The sequence below is a fragment of the Amblyomma maculatum genome, chromosome 8, assembly GCF_055883805.1.
Source record: "Amblyomma maculatum isolate TAMU_Amacu chromosome 8, ASM5588380v1, whole genome shotgun sequence".
In the NCBI taxonomy this organism is placed as follows: Eukaryota; Metazoa; Arthropoda; class Arachnida; order Ixodida; family Ixodidae; genus Amblyomma; species Amblyomma maculatum.
In genome coordinates, this window is record NC_139351.1 from 114158237 (window position 1) to 114181444 (window position 23208).

The window sequence follows — 23208 nt, forward strand, 5'->3', positions numbered from 1 at the left end:
CTTTACATGGGGACTACGAAACGACCCATGCACCGCCACTTTGAACCTATAATACAGTACTTCCCAAAACTGAAAGTCTACAGAAAACAAACTACTATTTGCTTTAGGTACACTTTGTGTTTTTAAAAATTTAACCCTGCCATTTGTGCAAAAAACTCCAATTGCAATGTAATCGGTTATAGTTCTATATGTGCGATTTACAAGGAGTATTTAACAGTTATTTTAAAGCTCGTGAAAGGCGTTTTCATTCCAGCACCAAATGTCAGCTCATCTCTCTGCGCCGACCACACGGAAGTTTGTAAGTGTTTCGTCATTTTTGCCTCGCCGAAATGTCTGCGCAACTGAACCAAAGTTGGCACAGAGATCACAGAACATATGGGGAAAATGAACCAAGGTCACTTGGCATTTTCTTTAATGCGCATCATCATTCAGAATTTAGTCTCTATAAGGAAAGAGACTACTTATTAAGATGACTTAGAGCGTAAAACCAAATATTTGCTGCTTTTGATTTGCTCAGGCCTGGTAAGCAGACTGTCTCTCTTCGGATATATTGGAAATTCAGCAGTAAACAAATATTTGCACTTGTTTCCGCTGATGGTCCTGTCCTTCTATACTACTCTTCCGAGCCTAGCGAAATTTTAAAATGCATGCCTACAGAAACGTTCGTACTGAGCGTCCGCAGTGGAATGTGACACCACAATATGGATTTGATAACGTGACCTGTTGTTTAGTAAATTAACTCTATGGACGATGCATGTCTAAACCTGGTCCCCCACGGCCACCCGCTGAATACATCAGCTTACTCTCGTTCAAAGGTGTATTCGGCGCTCCTCACCTACGCAGGACGATGTTGCTGTGGCTCCTGAAGTCGCCCATGAGAGGCGTATCTAGCCTTGAACTCGCCGGCTGGCCCCCGCTACTTCTGGACGGCCTCGTCGGCGGCCGCGGCGTCAGCCAGCAGGAACTGCCCACGGAGAAGCTCGTTGTTCCTTCGTCCTGCGTCGCAAAGAGGGACTCGCTTCTTTACCTCACTTTTCATCCTCAAATCTTCACAAATATTAAATAGGATACGACCCACGTAACAAAATCGCGTCAGCTGTTAAAAATATCGTGCATAGATTACAAGGTTGTCTCTAAATAACGTCTTTATCGGATTGTCAAGTGCTCACATGCGTAAACAACCTAAGTAACCAATTTAAAATGCTTTATTAACGAAGAATCTTCTTTTTTTATATATTTTAATAGACCATTAAACGTTAACACATGACCCGGACAAGCTTCTACATCTTTAGTCACAACTGATGCTTGAAACTCGTACCACATTACGTGTACCCTTCTTATCCTTTCATTGTCTGCCACTACAAATCTGCGGGAATTTTTTTGCTTTAAGCTATGATAGAAAAGACCTAGTGCTTCTGCCCCAGCCTACTCTTTCGTGATAAAAAGAATTAAATAGCACTGGGAAGATGAGACAAGCGAGCAGATAATCTCATATCCTGCCTTCCTAGCGCTGTTTCGTTCTATTCGTCAATACGTACCAACCAGCCCGTAATTTCCCTCTTCCGGAATTATTTTGTGAATATTTGTGCGCTCGAAAGATGTTCATATTGCCTCGCTGCACATTCCACGACGATAAGTTCATAGACGTTAATGTGACACACGTGACCTCCCCGTTGGTGCTGGAACTGCCACACTGTAATTGCAATCTCATTAACCCCCCAGCATTTAAGGTATTTCGATCCTCCTAGCCTCTATAAATGAGCGTTCAGAATAGGGAGTCGCAGAGGTTATGCGAGAAAGTTTCGTCGACTATAAATGGAATAAATATAGTAGCACCCCCTTTTAAACGGAGTGGTGCAAGGTGGGGTATGACAGATGGTTATTATCACATTCGCGTACAATGCTGTTTCAAAGGATTTACTACAGACTAGACGCATGTAATCTCGGTGGTTATTTTAATTTTGTAGCTGCGTTGACAAGACACCCCACAACGCGTTTCTCATGTTTTAGCATACTAAGCTGTGTTATATATAGCACAGGTCACGGCATGTTGTAACTAAGCGCCCTCTATGGTTTTAGCAACGGAAATCTTGGCATAGCAGGGCAGTCACTTTCTCCCCATTACCAATTTCAAAATACGAATTGAGGGGAGATGCCTCATTCGCTTGACCAAGATTTCGACAAAAGGACCTTGCTTTTCTACGGCTAACTGCTGCCGTATGCAACGTATTGGGAGGCAAGGAAAGGTGTCTCGATCTTGACAAAGTCCTTTCCATGCGAGAGTACGTAACTTGTTCACCGATATATTTTGTCAGGAAAGTACAGAACACATCGGCATTAAATGTTTATGCAAGCTCCAGGTAGAGACAATAAAGCGGCGTGCAATCGGGATGTACCTAATTTCATATACTAAGCATTATAATATCTTGGGTGCAAAATTCTGAGCTGAATTAACGTACGACTAAGGAAACGTGCTCGTTATTCATTCAGTTGCTTAAGGTACTAGATCTTGGAAAGCTACTACTTTATAGGTGCTTGATTATTTGTAAGTGCATTCTTCAGGCGTATCTTTTTATCAAGAATAAAGTTAATGCAGTATTTATAGTAACAGACAAAATCAAAACCAAAGACGGCACTCACATGGTCAGACGAAGTGACCCATCGGCGCCTGTCAACTTCTTTGACATTTCCATCACTCGAAACAATCGACCAACTCTGCGACTCCTTTTCCAGCGATGGGGATTCATCTCCGAGCGACCCCTCAGTAACCTCGTCGTCATGAAATCTCGCGCCGGAAACAAACTTCCGCCTAACTTCCGCCGATTCTTGGATGAAGCGTCCACCACCGTAGCCCATCTGATGCGCGCGGTGACACTTCGCCCAGCCTTCGTTCTCCTCCGACCACCTCGAATTCGCCGTTCGAAAACGCTCTTCATCAGAGCCGATTTCCTCCCAACGCATTTTGGTTTTGATCGTCACGTCACTGCCGGCATCAGAGTAGTCTGACTCCCAGTGTTCGTCAGCATGTCCGCGATCGTGGTGATGCTTGCGGTTCCAGGCCTGCTCCTGGGTACAACATTCTTCCGGTTCACCGCGGGCGGACACGTAATTACCCGAACTTTCATCCCTTCTTTGAGTATACGTTCCCGAACCCGCCGCACAAGCTCTGTAGCTTGGGTCGAGTACGTCGTCATAATCTTCGTCGACGTCTGAAACTCCGGAATGGTCCACCTGCTGCCTCTTAAATACGAATCGTCTCTGCGTCCTCCCACTTCCTGCACCACTTTGCAGTTGTGAAGCCTTCCCAGAAGTACTGTCAGACTTGCGTTCGTTTGTTCCTCCGTTTCTTCGCCCACCGGTATTCCTTTTTATTTCATCTTGGAGACCATTTCGGTTGTCATTGATGACGCCGGTGTCTTCGCGCCCCTCCGCATATGTGAGAACAGAGCTATCATTGAAATGTCTCCCATAGCGACCATTCCTGGATATTGGCCCCGTATCACGGCCGTAGTAGCTGTCCTTTCCCAAAGGATACCTTTCACCAGTCATGGCAGCCTGAGATTTGACCACGGTGCGTTCACAACCATTCTTTCTCTGGGGATATGCTTTGATTGCGTCGGACATTTCAGCGACCGCGGGAACTACCACAGGCTCCTCCACTACCGGCAACCCCTTCTGACCGTTGCGCTTTGAGGGTTCTTGTTCTGCTGCTCTCCTCTGAACGGAAGAATCGTCGGCAGCTAAGTTGAAATCTTTTCTCTCGGCCATTAACAGCGGCCTGTTCGATCTTTCTAAACCATTCAAACCCACGCTGTTGGTAACTTTGTTCGATAATTTCTTTCGAGGTTCTGGAGCCGGCACGCCAACCATAGAGCTTTCAGAACTGACCTGAATAATATCTTCAGACGCGGGCAAAGCTCTCGCTTTAGTCGTAGTGTAGTGTATCCTTCGATCTTTCTCTAACGATGCAATACCCGCGTCCGCTGGCATGAGGCCTTCCAGATCCGGTTTGTCACCAAATGGTCCTCCTGGTGTCTTATCTTCAAAAGGCCTTACTAGTGGCCTACCAGGATCAACGACTTTATCTCTATGATGATTTCCTCTACGTGGCACCATCTCTCCTTGCAGCGGGATAGCGCCAGTTGCAAGGACATCGGGTTCCGAAGCAGAGTGTCTTCGACCATTGAAACCTCTGTCCGTGGCAGAGTTAGCGCCTGGAGCATTTCCGTTCCGTCGGCCGTCATTCTTTACTATGGCTCCTGTGCCGTTCTTCGCTTTATGACTTAGGTCACTTCGGTTTATTTCGTCGACCTCCTTGTAGGCAACATCGCCCTTGCAGGCGCCTCGTTCACCATTCTTAATCGCACCACTACGCTTAAGCGGAGGAGATGTATTCTTTCCGATGACGCTCATGGCCTCCACCGAAGTGTCCCCATAGTACGAGCTCACCGAAGCTCCAGCTATAATACTTGGATCTCGGGTGTCCATGTCATTCTTGCCATCCTTCCTTTCCACGCCCTCTGTGGCTTGCGGAAGCTTGTGGTCGGCCTCTACTTCGACCTGGTACAGGTACGGCGCTTCCGTCATCGGCATCCGATCATAGCGGTTCCTAGTAGATTTGTTCTCGAGCTTAGGCTTACCGGAGACAGAATACTGTCCGATGTTCTTACGAGTGCGCAGGGGTTCGGCGTAACAATCATCACGAAGCTGCCGCGGGTTGTCCTGACGTTGTCGTCTCTCGTCCACGCCGTGTTTGCGGTCATCGCTGTAGTAGTCACCCCTAGACTTCCGGGAAGACTCGGGAAGGCAAAAGCTTCTCTCTGCTCCACGTCGTGCCATGGCTGCTCTTTTGATACTTCTTCCTCTTTTCAACGCGGAGCGTGTTCACAAAGCCCTGTCCCATCCCCAATGTTAACAATGCAATGCATGGCGTGACAAATGAACGATCTGTCGTTTGCACGTCGAATGCACATGACTATATGGAACTTGCACAAAACATTTTATACCGACACGTTCTCAGTGTCCAGGTCTTTTCGTTTAAAATGCTTGGTGTCACTGATGTACACATGTGGAAAGAAAACGAGAGTGCATTGCGCGAATGCCAGATAGCGTCCAAATATTTCTCGTTTTTGTTTTGTTTTTTCTGACAAGTGTTACGCGGAAAATAGGCAACTGCTTGATATCAAATTGTTAACGGCTACAGGCCCTATGAGATGGTACGAGGTCTTCAATTTCATCTTTCATAAAACTCGAACTAGACGCATAACATCGATATATTACAAACTGTTACTATCTGGCGTTGTACTTTTCTTAAATTTCAGTAGCCTTAACAATATTTTCATAACGCACTTTACTGTCGTTACATTAGCCAGCGTCGAAAGCACTAATTTCTTTTATTGGTTCTTTACCAAAGTGAGTATTTTAGTGGTAATAAAGAGAAGCAATAGTTTAAAACTTTGGCAATGGATTTTAAGAGTCAATCCTATACTGTGCGCTACAAAGGCTTGCGATATTGAATCACGAAAACGAAATGGAAAAGAAAGAGACGTGAAGAGCGGTTTTCAATCTGTTTGGCTAATGTAGTTACATATTAAGTAGTCTAATTTTGGCGAGATATTGACACGCATAAACGCATGGTTGAGAAATTTCTGAGGTGTGCTTTCACTAGAGTCTGCTCTTCGAAATCGGTGACAACGTTTGCAATTATGTCTTCAAAATACTAGGCATAGTCTTCTAGTTCACGTTATTCACATTGAGTGCTTTTCTCTTTTATAAGGCACTCGCAGCTGCTCACCGCTCCAGCCGACTCAGTACAAAGATGGGTGGCCATCGATTGACGGCGCTGCTTCGTTGCTTTTAGGACGCAGTGCTTTCGAAAGCGCGTTTCTTTGTTGCGAGAAAGCAAACATTTGTTGGGTCACAGAGCTGAGGGATATCGCGGTTTAGAAATTCTAAATGCTACCAGCTACAAATCTCTAATTACATTCAGAAGCCTAACTGTAATAGTTCAAAATTAACTTACAAGAAATCAGTTAACCAGCTCACTAGTTGCACAGCATCCACCCTTTTGCACAACATCTAGCATCGAAACACAAGACTAACAGTGCCACTGAAGCCATCTTCATACTTTCTTCATATCTCAAAAGGCCTATTATTTTTAATGATGAGTTTCCCACTTCCCTGCAACGCCTGGTATATCAGCTAGCGCTCTTTCAATAATGTCGACTGTCGATATGATCGGTTTTGTTAAACTGTGGTATATATATATATATTTTTTTTATTCATTCCATACTGCAGACCTTGCTCTAGTCCAAGCAAGATGGTAAAAAGTAACAATAAAACTACACAATGCGAGACTTGAAATAAACAATTCAATGGCGATAAAGCGCTCGTGCTCTGACACCCATCTTCCTGTCATCATCATCATCAGCCTGACTATACCCACTGCAGGGCGAAGGCCTCTCCCATATTTCTCCAATTCACCCGGTTCTGTACTAGCTGCATCCACTTAACCTCTGCGAACTTCTTAACCTCATCCGCACACCTAACGTACTGCCGCCCCCTTCTACGCTTTCCTTCCCTTCGAACCCAGTCTGTTACCCTAAGCGACCATCGGTTATCCTCTCTTCGCACTACATGTCCTGCCCATGCCCATTTCTTCTTCTTAATTTCCGCTAGAATGCCGGTACCTTGAGTTAATTCTCCTGTACACTTGCTTTTTGTCGCTTCTTTGAGGGTAAAAAGCAACGTTCACTATAGCACATGATGGTTACATTGGAGGAGGATAGAATAGGCCACTTTAAAAGGCACAAGACCTTCTACGGTTCCCCTTCCAAGTATAGCTAAGAAATACTGCGAGATTACCTTTAACTGCAACAACATCTGTCTACATTAGCCAGAGTCGCAAAACATTTCCACCGGTGTCCTTCAAGCCGTATGAGAACATCGCCAATACCGGGATTTCATTTTTGCGTCATTAATAGTCACAATGTAGAGGGGAACCCAGCCGCTGATTGAATAACGGCTTCTCCCAATGACAACTGCATGTCTTCCTTTTCCTTAGTTTAAAAAGAACGTTTCTTTTAGTTTAGGGGCATGCTTTCTTCAGCGCCTCTACCCCACTCGGAACTCATTCGCTTCGTCTCGGTAACCTTCAGTAAACGCATTTCTAACGGATATGGAGCCCCGGCCACTCCAAAACCCCCCTGGCTGGTCAGTAACTTTAAACAACTTAATAATGCGCGCCTCGACTACGCATGAAAGCATTATGTCGGATTTATTTTACAAGTCAGAACTGTAATATTTCGGCGTAGGATCTCGCTTACAGATCCGCATAACGTGTTGCTACTAGCGAGCTTGCTGTGTGTAGAGTCGGTGCACAGAATATTATCATGAATGATTGCAGTTCCAACTGTACTCATTCGCTACGTAAAAAAAAGAAACTTTGTTCCGTTTAAAAAAAAAAACGCGCCGGTGCCATTTGCTGGCATGCCTATTATCGATAATATACCTGTGTCATTGTCTGGGCGAGACCTGAAACTAAGAGGGCAAACACGATGCCATGAAAATATGGCAGGCAAATCATAGTACGCACTTTGGAGTTAAAAAAAAAACGGTTCAGCAGCCCCCCTCTCCTTTCGTTTCGATCTCATCCTAGCGATCGCGTTCTAAGCGCCAGAGACAGCTTTCTCACATCACTCGTGCTGTTAAGTGTTCTTATTCTTCTTGCGCCATTTCGGCGTAAAATTGCCTCTCACGTGGGCATATACACTGATGCTAAGGGAGCTACGGCACAAGGCTGCAACGGGGGTAGAGCTCGAAGCACACGCAACAGTCCCTGTCGTCGAACATGTCTCACGGGAGTTGCGGAGAGGCAGAGCCGAGAGCTGCAGAGAGTGCTGTCGTAGCTCGATAAATCTATAGCTTCTTATTGAACCGTCTGTCAACTAGGGGGCCCAGAGCGCCACCTAATAGAGAGTGAAGAGCTAGATATTGAAATTATTGATTACTGAGAACCACCAGCGACGCGCGCGCCTGCATGCGCGTAAGGGAAGGAAACAACTCGAAGGTGAACTTGTAGTATAGCGTACGGTAGAATGAAACACCAGTTCACTCCGCGAACGGGTTGTTTAGTAGTTTCTTTCGTGAGCGTGTGACTGTGTTTGCGGGCGTCTCCGTGAGCACGTCTGTCTGCTTTGATAGCAGCTCGATATTGGAACGCTAAATTGAACATGTCACTCTCTAGGCCCGGGAAATGCTCAAACAAAAGAGAAAGAGAGCGAAAAGCGTTTTTCTCATTGAAGTGAACTTAATTTTTGAAGTCCTCAGGGAATCTGAAAAGAACCGCGGAAGTTTTGATGGGAAAAAAAAACACTGTTACTTTGTCTCCCGGCACCCACCTTACGGCAATATTTTTACCCGTGTATTCTACTGCTTAGCGCCTCAAGTTGAAGGAAAAACAGGGCATAAAAATTCACTTCTTGCTTCGGTCGCTCAAAGGGACAACAGTAGCCGTAGCATCGTGCTCCGCCATGACATGATATGCCAAGGGGGAGTAAAAATTAAGTGGGCGCTTAAGCTTCACGTAATAGTAGACGATTAGCGCCTTTAGCTCCATCATTTCATTGCGAAATAATTTTGTATATATTTAGGCTGGTCTTGAGAGAAAGGGGCACGCCGTTTCTGGATCCCTTTTCGGTGGAGCCTTATACAAGGTAAAACAGCGCAAAACCACGCACAGGACGCAGAAAGATGAGACGAACACAGACGCTGACTGTCAACTAACGGTTTATTGTTCTGATACCTCAGTAGATATACAGCCGGCATCAAAAACAACAAAAAGAATACAGCCACATCGCAAACAGAGATCATTCAGGAGCGCTATGATCGCCCAGGTCCCGATAGGAAAAGCAGCTCCTTATCTGGAAGGGCAGTGGAAGGAGTGCTTACACAGCGATTTTGCAGGCTCGCAATATTCTGGGCCTCGATAATTTCTCGCATGGTTTTGTCGCCACACCTGCGCAGGACACTTATGTTACTCAAGCCGGGTGTGCAGGTGTGCATTTACAATCCCGGCAGTGAATGCCAAGATGACCTGATATCTGCTCTGTCACATTATAGTCATGTTCTAGTAATTTTTTATTCAGGCATCTACCAGTTTGGCCTACATATGCACGGCCACAAGACAACGGAATCGAGTAAACTACGCCCTCAGTACAAGTTACGAACCAATCGCGATGTTTTATGTTGCAACCAATCCTTGTTCGGCCCAATTCATTCACACGCTTGCACAGCCTGGTCGAGCGATCCGGAGCGAAAAAAAGAACAATACCAGCTCTTCTTCCTATTTGTTCTTAAATTGTGAGAAATTTCATGGGCGTAAGGGATGACAGTGATCTTCCTAATCTTATATCTTATTTGTGTCTCTTTTTTCTCATTTAGCAAGTTCTCTGCCACAGAGGATAAAAGCGTCTGCGGGTATCCAGCCTGCATGAGACGGCGCGTCTGGTTTTGAAAACTGTCATGCAGCCTTTGGTCGCACGATTTACTGAGTGCATTGATGAAACATGAATTAATGATGCTGCGCTTAACCAACGTCGAGTGCGTAGAATTAAAAGGGAGAAGCGGTTTGTTGACTCGAGGTTCAAAAGCCCAGCGCTCCTTACACATATTTTGTAGATTCGTTTATAGGAAAAGAAAGGTAAATTGTCTGTTACACTTCTCGCTAATCCCTGAACCGGGTCCTGAACCGGGCCTTGAGGGAAGTAACTGAGAGGTCAGGTCAGGTTAGGTTAGGTTAGGTTAGGTTAGGTTAGGTTAGGTTAGGTTAGGTTAGGTTAGGTTAGGTTAGGTTAGGTTAGGTTTGGCTCGACTCGGCTCGGCTCGGCTTGGCTTGGCTTGACGTGGCTAGGCTTGGCGTGGCTTGGCTTGGCGTCCCAAAGGGACTCCGACTATGAAAGACGCCGTAGTGGAAGAAAATTTCAGCCACCTAGGGTTCTTTAACGTGCACTAACATGAGAGGGACACTGCCTCAACTACAGGCCGCCATGCTGATAACCCCCGACAATTGTCCTGCCACGTTCCTAACAATTCCAACGACTGCTGACAGCACCCGAGGCGAAAGTGGGTTACGGTGACGGTTTCGACCTGACAAGTTGTATACGCTATCGCGTAAAACTTTGCACCCCTACGCCGACCGCCGTGGTTAGGGCGCTCGACTGCGGATGTCAATGACGCGGCTTAGATCCCTACCCCGGTGGCCGCTTTACAATTGAGGTGAAAAGCAAGGCGCCCTTGTGTTTGCGATGTGAGCGCACGTTAAACCCCAGGCGGTAGAACTTTCCGTAGTCCTCCACTACGACGCCTCCCATAGCATGAGTCATTTTGGGGCGTTAAAGGCTATAAATCAAAGCAAAACTTCAAATATTCGCAAGGAAAACTTTTATGTAGCGGAAGAATATAATAAAATAGTTTTGAAAGATTGGCTCTAGAGCGATAGTAATACATTCTAAAGCTATGAAATTAGCTATAAATTTTCTAAATTTGCGCACCTTCTATATCTAAAAAGTCGGTTGAAATTTTATCTTGCATCCTTTATGTATTAGTAATATTTCCACCTAAGTGCACCTGAATACCTAGTGAATGCAGTCCTGAATTTTCTTAGAGTATTAGCAGCTGTTTCTCACAACCACAGTAATACTTATGCGCCTTGGGCCAAGAAAAAAAAGGATTGAGTTTTTTTTTTTTTTTTTTTTTTTTTTTTTTGTCTGCGCACTACAAAAGTATTACCCAGAAAAGTTTTCGGTCATTTTATTCATGAAAATAAAACTTATATGAGCTATTGAGACTAGTGCTATTTGTGCCGAAACCATTGATATAACTTGTGGTAAACTTCGTTCGATTACTAAGAAGTTGTCAACACGAACCTTTAAAAAAGCTGTATTGAAGAGAATTCAGATGTAGCAAGCATAAATTGTTACATTTCTGCTCTTCGTGACTGACGAAAAGAAAAGAAGGTGTTTCTAAACTAACGAATATTAAAATAAATTTTCTTAATGCTAAAAAACTGCTTCTCGACAAAGATCTTTAAAACAATTTTCACAAATGCAGGCAAATAAAGCCTGTGAAATCTTCTTTCTGCTCGATTTTACAAACAGGAATGATCGAAAGGCATTTTCGAAATCGCGAGTTCCTAAGGGTAGTGAAGTTTTTTTTTGTTTTCAAATCTAATAAGCGTCCCATCAAATGGTTGAAAATTAAAAACGTGTATTTCTAAATAAACAAGATGCTACTTCATCTTCAGTGCACAAAAGCAAAGTCCCCTAGATTGCTTTCTGTTGATGCATCAGTAATAAAGATAATGATATAAGGCGCGAAATTAAAAAGAACCTGTTAAACCAAGGCATGCAGAAACGTTATGTGGTTTTCACAAAAAGCCTCAGATTTCCAACCACAAACATTCTGGTCGAATTGAAAGTGGTATGATACGTTATCTGGGTTAATGTACCGAAGTGCTAAATGGGTTATGAGGTACGTCGAAGTGAATAAATCAGGATTAATTTAAAACATGTAGGCTTCATTAACTGGCACTGATATCCCATTGAACACGAGCATTTTCGCATTTAATTATCACTGATATGCAGCTACCATGTTCGTAATCCAACCCGCGACCTTAGTGATAGAAGCCGAACGTCTAAGCCACTGAGCCACGGTGGTGGGCGAAATCAAAAATCGATTATCTACGCTCTCGAATGCACGGAATAACTGAAGTTTCTCTAAACATTTACTTCTCAGTTACGGCATAGAAAGCGACGCTGACGACACGTACTATGAAAAATGGCCTTTCCGCAGAATTCATTGTAAAATCTGCGAAATTGTTCGCACAGAATCAACGCCAGCTGCTTCTTTCTTCAGCTGTTTCCTGCTCTTTTCGAGTGTCGCTTCGCCACTTCCTTGCATTCGCAACGCGCCGAAGGCGGTCGTCCATCAAGGCGTACGTAATGCACACGCTTGGCGACGGCGGAAGCAAACGCAACAACCCGAAGAGCGCTCAGGCGAGCTAGAAAACCACTAAGGCATAGAAGAAGGAAAACCGAGAAAACGAGCCTCAACTCTGTCTCGGGGTTGAAACCTGCCTAGCACTTTTTGCGGTGCAGAAATAGAGAAATATAAGCAGCAAAATATTACACTAAGACACGAAAAAAATATAACAAACGTAAAAAAAGAGTGAGACAAAAACGAAGCCTTATAGGAGGCAAGGTCTCTTTTTCAGGCCTCATTTATTGCGAGACGGGATGTCAGCCGGGGTCGCGGCCGGAACCGGAGACAAAGCCGAAGTTGCAGCCGTTTCAGTTTTCAGGGCTCTGGTGAGAGTACCACTACTGCCATTTGTCTGCACACACTTTGAGTTTTTCAACATGCATTTAGTCCACTGTGTCTGAGGAAAACTTCAAAAATAGATTACATATGAAATCAGGAAGTAATTCCTCATGAAAGTTCACTCAGTCACCGCCATACAGCCACAAAGAAAACTTGTGCAGATTTCACAGAAACGTTGGAACCGAAGAAACATTCGCCCTATCTGGAGCTCTGCTAAACTAATCATGGCTGTTAGCACTTGCCTCAATTATGATCAGAAATTACTCTCTTATTGCAATCCGGAAGTGACGTGCAAAGATCTTGTGTTAGTTTGTGTTGTGTTAGACATCATTTCTTAAGGAGTTAAATACCTTTCTTCTCGCTCAGAAGAACTGAATGTACCGAATGTTACCCGCGGTACAAGACGCCATCATCCTCTTGAGTGACACTGCCACTTAAGTACACTGTTGTACTTTAAATAACACCATTATTTCAATCTATGCATGTACTAAGTCTTATTAATATTATTTGCAGATGATAGTAAATTTAACGGTAGAATCAGCTTTTAGGAATTGTCTTTCTAAGTTTTGCAAGTTAAGAATGGTAGTTGAATTATTAAGAAAGAAATAAAAACTTAATTTATACAACTCTTGGGCTGAAAAATGCACCCCGAAATAATTCATGTGGCGGTAGAATCTTATTTAAATTCATATTCTTTAAACGCTTTCCTTGACAAATATGCTTTCATACTAACAGCTACAGCAGACAGTACTGCCATGTTTGCTTCCAGTTTGAAAAAGCATGCTTTAATTGTAAGTCTTCGATTGAGGCTACAGTCGCTGTGCCCTGAAGTCTTGTGTGCCCATGCGGCGAGTTATCGGACATAGTTACTCCAGCTACAAACTGCTTCAGATAAATCGACATCGCAAGCCAAAAAGAACGCAGGCGTTACGCAAAGACAAAACAAAATTCGGCGGCGCAAGCGCCTACCTTCCGCGCCCCCGAAAGGGACCGTTCCGAGTGGTGGTTCGAAACAAAAGACCGAATGACCAGTTACGAGGAAGTGACTAAAGTTTACCGCCTAGCTCGACGGACAACGCATAAGTGGACCTGCTGGCTTTTTAAAACGTTCTGTCGTGTAATATGCATCGCGACTAATATAATTAAAGGCAGAGATGCAATATCTTAAACATACAATCTTGCCAAGCCCACTTGGGGAAGAATAGGTAAGGAAAAAACATAGCCAGGACCAAAATAACTAATGCACAGCTCGTCCCAGTTGCGCATGGCTAACCACCTTCGATGCATACGTCGGCAGTTCTTGCGCCGATCGTTCATCATAACAGGCGTCACACAAGGATGGCTGTAGCGACGAGAAAACGAGACGAAGTTCGCAGGGGAAACGGAGAAAAAACGGGGAATGGGGAAAAGGCGGTTCGAGGTAAAGTCACTGCCTCCGGCGATCATACATAGATCCATGTATTGCATGGCGTCGGCTGAGAAACATTATTCCGCGCCACAAAGATGCGTTGATTACTCGGTGGCATTGATCGGCGTTAACGGGAGGAAATGAGATCTCCGTATCTGGGAGGGGCTGGATGGACGCTTGCGAGGCTTGCGAGGCTTGCGCTTGCATTTCATGCTAGACGTCCGGTGCTGCGTATTGCCGGGGGCGCGGTAATCAGGGGCCGCTGGTTGCATGGCGCCAAAACGGGCAAGGTACACAGGGTCAGCGAACTTGTAGTCGTTGACCTTGCGACCCTTTCGAGCAGCAAAGGTGTACCGCGATACAATTACATCAAAAAACACAAAAGCTACTCGACAAAGAAAATTACGGCGTAAATATCATTATCTGATTCATTTTCCATGCCACAGTAACTAACGTTGTGGGCTCGGAAAAGAATGTCGAGCGTCGGGATTTGCCTAGTCTTGGTTAAATGGCAGTTCTTGCGTTACCCCTTCATCGCTTTTAATTCTTTGAATGCAGAAAGTTTCACGAAATCCGCCAGCTTCGGTGCAACATTGATTACACAGTTGTTTTTTTAACCAGAGTTGAAACATGCGCTCTTTTTAGCAGTGCAACAAAGAGAAGGATTACTAATAAACACTACTGCTACCAGTATAAAATGAGAGAAAGAAAATCGCAGCACAATACGAGAAGGAATTGAACGAGGGTTGAGGGCAAGCCTCAGTTCGCAAGTCGAGCCAACGTTTCAACAAGGAGACGAAATGTTGGCACTGCTGGTGACCTTACGCTCCCCCGCAACCCTCCTTCAGTGCTATTTTATACTAACACTTGTACTAATACTGATAACATAGCTGCGTTGCAGTAGCTGGTGTGCCCGTAGTAATAGTAGTACTGTAATAGAAGTGGTTGATACTGTTTTGGGGGATGCAGCTGTCCATATATCTCTTACTGCTGCTGCAGTTTCAGTCGTCGTTCTTACCGATGCGTTTGTTGATATTGTTGCTGCTGTTATTGCTGCTGTTCTTTCAGTAGAAGTGATGTCAATAGTAGAAGAATCAATAGTTAGGTTCAGGAGAGCTTTTAATTGCTGCAGGTACGAAACTAAGTGCCGAAAAAGCACACTGTCAAAAGTTGAACGGGGTAAGCGTGCTGTCACACGTCATAGACGCTTGTGTCGCGAACAGCAGTAAAACCAAGCTCTATCGTGATCAGCGCAGAAAGCACCAATTTGGCAGCGCCCTACCAAGTCGCGGATGATAGCGCTGTAATCCTGGGAAATTTGGGCGCACGAGGTGTGCTGTCATGTTTTTGTTTTGTTTTTTAACTTCGTAGGCTATAATTTTTATTTATTAAACGTGGCGTCACTAAAGTTGCCTCTTTGGAAATGCCTGGGGCGCACTATTATTGAGACACTCGATAATCTCCTGTTCATACCCAATCGTTTAAAGCCATATTTAAATAACGAATTAGTTAATCATCACTAACTCTTAAGTAGATGGAACAAAAATATCTGAGCCGTTACTTCGAATAAATCCGAACAATATTCATTTCATTTCAATCCGGAAGGACGGTTAATTTTTTTTAACATTAGTCCATCTTAACTGGGATACTCCGTATATGTGCAGCAGACTTCTAAAATCTATTGTCATTCTTAATATTTCATTGCTGACAGTTACATAAAATAACAAGCTTAATTATGCCACTGATAACGGCTGAGAAAATACTTTAATGACATATACATCATTTCATTTCGAAGTCAGCCTCGTCCTCTTTTCACGTTGTTTAGAACAAAACTTTGCACAAAAAAAAAAAGAGTAATTTATGAAGGCAAATAATGAAAAGCAGAACCGTAATCTTATCTTTAAAATATGTGCAATCAAACTCAAATCATCCGACAGCAGTAGCTCCTCAACTCTGCACAAAAATTGTTTCTTTTTCTCATTGATTTCAAAGTTATGCGAGAAATATTATACATTCACCAACATTGTGCACAACGTATACAGCACGAGAACCGTTTTGAGGCAATGTTTTAAGCCGTTTGGTGTAGGAAGAATTCATTGATCGATTCGGGGTTCTTTCAGCGCTGATTCATAGTTTCTTGTTTATTTTCACCGCAAGGGTAACCTTTCATTCTTTTCAAAAAAAGTAAATCTGTAAAGATTGTTCACAAATTGTAAATTTGTGCTGAGTCTCTCAAACAGGAAGCCACAAGCCTCGCGTGTGTCGTTCAGTGTCACTAGCTGCAACTAAACACAAATAGTAAAGCGTTACCGGGTCCTCAAAATAACACGTCGAAGACTGATTTTTTTTTTTTTTTTTGAGGTTTGAGAGTGAGCTACGAGTGCTACAAACGTCAAGATATTCACAGCAAGGAAGGCAAACCAAAATCGCCTGCAATCTTGTATGCACAGGTAAACACATGAAAAGGCTTCAGACCCCCCTGCTGCCTTCTAAACGTTATTGGATACTCGCCTAGTCCAACACGCCAATGTTTGCTTCCAGCCAAGAGCTCGTTGTCATTCGTTCGAGGTGCCGTGCCAGGCCACTTCCAGCGCAACCCTGCATCACAAATATGAGCTAAGGCTATACATTAAAAAAAAAAAAAAAAAGGAGCCCTTGAGGTATCGTCGATAAAAAGAGCCCCGAGGCAGATATATGCCACTGGATTACAAGTACCGAGGAAGATAACAAAAACAAAATGACGCTTTCACCAGTGTACCGTATATGCCTAGCCTATAACTAGGCCACTTTTAACGAAATCCTTTCCAGGCTCATGAAACGAAATCGCGTGCGCGAGAGTTGTGCGTGAGATGTGCACCGGATCTGTCCATGAGATTTGTGCGCTGGTGTGTCACTTGTCAATCATTCTTATGACGTCATCAGAAAAATAAAAATTCTGTCCCAACTGGGAATCAAACTTTCATTCAACGGATTCACTGTTGATCGCTTTAACCAATTGCGCCACGCCCGGTATTTTTTTCTTTTCAGCATAGTATTGCACTGAAACAACGTCCTATGTACATGGATTATGTACAAATGATTAAGAAAAGAGCATAAAATCAACACGATGCGCAATAGGATACACCAAGTCAACAAAGCTTTTAACAAAGGGCAATGTAGAGCACATTACTAAATGTGAGTGCCACTTCGGTTCAAAGTTCACCTGTGCATACAATTCCCTTAAATCGACAATCAACCTATATCATATGTGGTCTTTTGTAGAAACAAGAAATTCAAAATTTCTGTCCATCATACGCGTTTTTCAGAGGCTATGTAACCCGGGACCGTGAAAAGCACATCATAACTCCCCTTGTCTACCGTGAGGATGAAAGTAACGATGGCAATGATGACAATAGCAATGTCATCATTGCTATTGTCATCATCCGAATTAAGCAGTGCATAATTGAGTTATAAACCACATTGCTATGAATTATGTATTGTAATGAACTAAAAAAGTATTTAGACCCTTCTCCTATAGTTAGTATTGGTTTTCCGCAAATAAAATTTAAAAACTTGCAGAAAATATAAGAACAGACGACCACAAAAAAATACTGTATTTCACCCCTATTATTGAACTTAATTCCATTTACTTAATGAAGTTGTTAGTGACTAAGGTTTTTAAGCTCAAAGCTGCCACTGAACATCGTGCAGCATATGTCAGTATGTCACTGGCATAACACTAAACTTTGGACGGCTTAGCTTCGGATTCGCCGTCAAACACACCAGTGGCGTCACGTAGTTCGATCATTCTTTGCCTCTGACGACATCGGTTTCGCCCATGCGCAGTTATTGGTCCTTGCGCTGTTCCTCATTTTGTCACCATCGCCATCTTGTACTTAAGAATTTTCTCGCAAAAGACGATCTCGCTCCCCTTCGTGGGCGAGCAACTCCGTTGAGAATCTCTCGGCGAGCAAGTATCTGGCGCTCGCGTTTACGGTTACGTTTGCGAAACCTTCCAGGTGCTGCCTTCTGGAGCTCAGCTTTCATGCTACCAGTGACACAATGATTCCAAACTTCAGCGCAACTGCTTACCAGAACAGAGGCTGGCTGCGTTTAAAAATGAATTATTCCTGCGCATGCAGGCAACGCGACATCATGCGTAGTTGGGAAAGTTATCTCAAGCATTGTTATGAGAGCTCCTCCTTAGCCGGCGATGGGGTAAATCCTGATCGAGGTTTAAGTTTCTCTTTGCTGGATTTTGTTGCCCTAACATCGATACGACGCTCATGTAGACTTTCTTCTGGCTACTGTAAAAGGAATTTCGCTAACATCTGAGGTGGACGGGCAACGACAGTTCTAGAAGTTTCTTACCCATGGTGCGTCACAAGCCGCGCACCACATACCTCTGGCGCACTTGCTCAAAGTCACATGCTAGCTGTCGCAATGTGCAGCCATGTAACGTTGCGGTAAAGAGTTCAGGATGCGGACGACAGCATGAAACCGGCCCGGCGTCCAACCAACAGCTAACAAGGTAAAACATTTCCAAGAAATGTTCGATAAGTTTGTTCTGCCACATAAAGCGTCGTTATAGGGCAAAGCACGCTTTACAGGCACGTAAGCTTTCCTTGACTTTTTGCACGTTGCAGACTGCGCCAACCGTTGCAGACTGCGCCAACTGATGTGCGCAGGCAGCATTTTAACAATTCACAAGCTCGCCATGTTCCTCCCAGCACTGCATTGAGCAGTACTGAGCGAATGACTGATAGCGCGCTCACGAGACGCAGAAGTTGCAGTGGAAATAAACGGCCGTTTAGTCTCCAAATGGCCTCTTCATTTTCATTCCTTTTCTTTTTTTCTTTTTTCTTTTTTTTTTTAGTCACTACCACTCACGGTGACATTACATTTCCGTACGACTAGCCAAGGTGGCTCAGTGCTGGATGCTCGACTGCTTAGCCGGAGGATCTAAAGTTCCAACCCAGTCGTGGCAGTTGCACTTCAGTGAAGGCGAGCCCACCACTACGGTTTCCCTCATAGCCTTAGTCGGGAGTATAAGGTTTCGAAAAATCAATCCAAACCAAGCTTTTCCTTGAGCGAGGTCGAGTATCTTAGCACGGAAAGTTTGGCCTCTATTCTCAAGCGCTAAGGTATGTGCGAACGAATACGACACTTAGCAAAAGGCAGGACGTGGAACGAGAGAACGAGAACGTCACGTATATAAAAAGAAGTGGCGGGAAGGCTTGCAAAGCCATGAGTGGAGGATATACATGCAAATACATATGCAAAGGGCTGTGGATAAACAAGCAAAAACGCGGAGACGGAAGCGAACGACGCCCCTCTCTTCTCGCCGTCCGTATCACACCCACGCGCGCACCTGTGCAGTGAGGACGTTGTCGAAAGGTTCAATACTGCGGTTGAGGATCGAAGTGCCGACGAGCCGCTTGCTTATGTATGGCATGGAAAATGAATGTGGCTTTGAACGGTACTCGTCGAGGCAAGGGCGAAGAAGCACAGTTGTGGAGATGGAAAAAAAATGAGAACGACCAGGAAATAACATAAGGAAGTGTTCTGCCTGTGGATGCAAACAGGAGCGCGAGAATAGTTTCAGCGAGCGACCGACAGTTTTGCATCACCACTGCTTAGCTCTTCTCTGTTACGTCTTTTTTTTTTTTTTTTTTTTACTCAAGCTGCACGACAGAGCACTGCTCATATAATTTAAAAAAGTAAATAATTTATTCATAATTCTGAGCAATATTCATCATTTCAAAGCCATTCTATCATGCAATTTAGCTCGAATGCATTAAAAGCAGCTTTCATCGCGAAATTATGAGACTTTAAACATGTCTCCAATCATACTCATTGGACCAATATGCTTAAACAAATAAGCAGTAGCAACTATCCTTCCTGCTTCAATATAGAGCAAGTTTCTGTCGCAGTCACTATGAAATCATACAGTTATGCTGCTCCGGTCCAGCGTCACCTTAGCCAATGTTTGGCTGGTCCTCCTTCTATTCTCCTTGAAGCGCTAACTTAATAAAATATCGCTGGTCAATGTGAAGGCGCTGAAATTCACAAAATCAGCATAAATTTTTGGCCAAGCTAAACGTGTTCGTTATATGATGGAACTGATATATTTATACTAGACAGTCCAGTAATTAATGATCAGAAAGTGTCAGTCTTGTATTTTGCCACATCAGCGACAACGATGCTTCATGGATGCCTCATAAATTTCTTTCTTTTCAGGGGTGAGAGAAATAACTAATTAAAAGGGGATTATTGGCGTCATTTAAAGTTGTAATACATGCTGACTTTACTGACTCAACAAGTCTCGCTGGTTTTGACAAGCAGGTAATGTTTGCATCAGCCGCAGGCAATAGTAGAGAGAGAAAAAAAACTAATCGATTCTGCGAATTCAAAGGCTGTGACGTGCCGTTGCAGGCAGTGTAACCTGTAGTGATGTCCTCCCAATAACTTGATATGAAAAAAAAATGTGCGCATAATTTCATTATCCGTAGGTGACACGAACCCAAAACTTGGGGCTGCAGATTTGGCCACTATGTGCGAGCAACTATGGAGAAAAGAAAGCTGCAAAACGTACTGTAAATCATGTAAAGTACGAATATTCGTGTTATTACTACTTTGTTTATAGGCTGTATCTAATCATGCCTCCTTGGCATGAAACTGCATTTTAGCGCAAACTGACCCAAATGCGTAATTGGTCATACCTTGTTTTAACCTGAAACACAGTGAGAGAATAAAAAGCTTAAAAACTGTTACTAGGAAAGATATCATGCGTCAAACCGTTTGCCAAAAAAAAAAAAAAAACAGTCAAACTGATTGTGAAGCAAACTAAATAAAAAAAGTTACTAACGCGAACAAAATTATTCATTCTTGGAAGGCATGTGCAGATTGTGAGAAGAAAAAATTGGTCTGGCTTAGCTTATGGTTAAGCCTAGGATGCGAAGCATACTAGCCTAAAAAATTAAACATTACCTGGCTATACCTGGTTAGCCATTCATAGACAAGACATTACCCCTCTCCCTGGCCGACATCTCGCTGCTCAACTGACTCAACGAGTGCGTCGCCTTTTATACAATTGCCTGACGTCAGTATCTCCTAGCGGTAGGAGCGGGAGTTAGGCCGCCGGCGGAGGCTGCGCGTCCACAAGCGAGCGCACGAGTTGAGCCCCAGCTTTTACAGCTGTTGTGACGTCATATCACGTGGTGCGCCGATGTAGGTGAAGTGGTAGCTACGCAGCCGCGCGCGGCGCAGCAAGGAAGATCTCGGTTGTGCGGCGAGTATGCTTCGCATAAAACGCACTTATCGTTAAGGATGAGTCGAGCAGGAAAGCAGTCACGTCGAACCACGTAGGCAAGAGCTCGGAGCCACCCAGCTGAAAGCTATGGAGGACGGCGACGGCGAAACGAGACTTGAAGCAGCCAACGCAAACAAAACAAATAATAGCCCGGTGTATTTTGGCCGGTCAGCGACTCAGCGAGTGGGCGGTCGGGAGCAAAACTGCACACTGTCTAGCGCTGCAACCAATTATAACAGTTCTACATTAAACGCGCAGCCGTAAGTAATTTAATATAAACTACGTCCTCGCGATCAAGCTCATCTATCGCATTTCGTAATGGAAACAGAAGTTCTTACTGCCTATATGCGCAGGAAAAAGAACTATATGTCAGTAGCATACGCAAACAAGATCCCCATTGCGTTTCGCTAGGAAAAACTTCAGAAGGTCTTAATTTCCCAAACAATGTCTACATTTTTTCTTCCCGCGACTGTATACGTCGAACAAGTAACGCAGCTACTATCATAAACAAAAGTTCAAAGCCACATTTCTTGAGTTGAAATAATTCCAAAAATTTTAAAACAGCGACCGAAATTGATGCCCTACCTCTGCGAGAATTTTCTCGGTACTGGGTTGTTTTTATTTATTTTTTTATTATCATGCGAGATTTTTGTAACGGTTGTGTAATAACTAGCACTGTTGTAATAGCTGGCACTGTTACGGTTATAGCCAGGGCTGTCATGCTTGTTGTTCCTGTTACATTTCCACGATACGCTCCCACTGGACGCGAGGGGAGCTTGATCTTGAGTCCGAAAAGAATTGAGGCTCTGTAGCTACAGAAAGGTACAAAAAAAACAATCATGTAGAAGTGGGAGAGTCATCTGCAAAAATCTTCGTCGTTCTAAAACTGAAAAACTATAAAATGAATATGGTTGGCACATAAAAACAATTTCTAGACAAGTTGGTAGATAATAGAGGAATATTCAAAGAGAAAACCGAACCGCCACTGATGCGCTCGCCACAGCCTAAACGTAAACCCCAACATTTCCAGAGAAACACACTGAAGTGCCAGCACCAACCAAAAGAACCTCCAGCATAAAGACATATCTGCAGTAATTTTGAAGACGAAAGCCTTATTGGCTGATTAGCGGCGTGGGCAACTAGCATCCACACCAAGCGGTACAAAAATGGTTGCCATGGCAACTGTGGTCACAAGCCGTCCTAGAGCCACCGAAGCGAGGGGTGGAACGACGGCATGCATGTGGCCTGGTACAGAGGGCGTTGTCAGAGAAGGAGGAGGGTGAAAGTGCGCTATAGAAGCCAGAAATAGTAGTGGGCATCGCGCTATTGGTAGCGTGGTGACGCTCACCACATTGCGGTTTGTATGTTTGTGATAAGAACATTTCAGTAAGTCCTACCTTTAAGAGAAAAGGCTGCGCGCATAGTTTCCTCCACGTGATCGTTCATCACAACAAAATCCTTGTTTTGTTAAGCAAAGTTCAAATTAGTTGGCTATTTTATTTTAGACTGTTATTCATCGATATCAGCAGTGTGCACAGCCACTTCTGTAACCTTCTGTAAGTATAACATTTTTTTTTTACTTACCTCCATAAATATCTGTAGGTAAATTATGCACTGTCTACAAGTCAATTATATAAACTGTTTAACGAAAATCCTTTAAACTATGTTTAATCAATTTCGTACCACTTTAATCTAGCGAAGACCGATAAATCATCACCACGCCGGGGTGGCGCAGTGGTTAGGGCGCTCGACTACTGTGCCCAAGAACGCGGGATCGCATCCCGGCCTCGGCGGCCGCTTTCCGCTGCAGGCGAAAAGCTAGGCGCCCGTGTGCTGTGCGATGTCAGTGCACGTTAAAGAACCCCAGGTGGTCGAAATTTCTGGTGTCCTCCACTACGGCGTCTCACATAGCCTGAGTTGCTTTGGGACGTTGAACTCCTAAACCAAAACCAAACCAAACCAATAAACCATCAAATATATTAAATGAAATGTCTACAGCATCGCAACACAGCTACAAAAAAGTCTGCACAAAAGCTATAGGTCACTTTTAGTTGTGAATAAAAAGATTCGATGACAGCTTACAGCCCTGACAGTAGTTAGTGAACTCACGCCAGCAGGACTGGACTACGCC

General features: G+C 44.0%; 1 protein-coding gene across 2 annotated transcripts in view; it reads right to left on the reverse strand.

The window, feature by feature from the left end:
- Positions 1-23208, reverse strand: part of LOC146182234 (alpha-scruin-like) — a 138851-nt gene that overhangs the window by 35118 nt on the left and 80525 nt on the right. For both annotated transcript variants that reach the window (XM_084575983.1, XM_084575982.1), the window contains exon 2: positions 836-996. In XM_084575983.1, the coding sequence (XP_084432109.1) occupies positions 836-876 (41 nt within the window). In that variant the 5' untranslated portion in view covers positions 877-996. The remainder of the gene's footprint in view (positions 1-835; positions 997-23208) is intronic.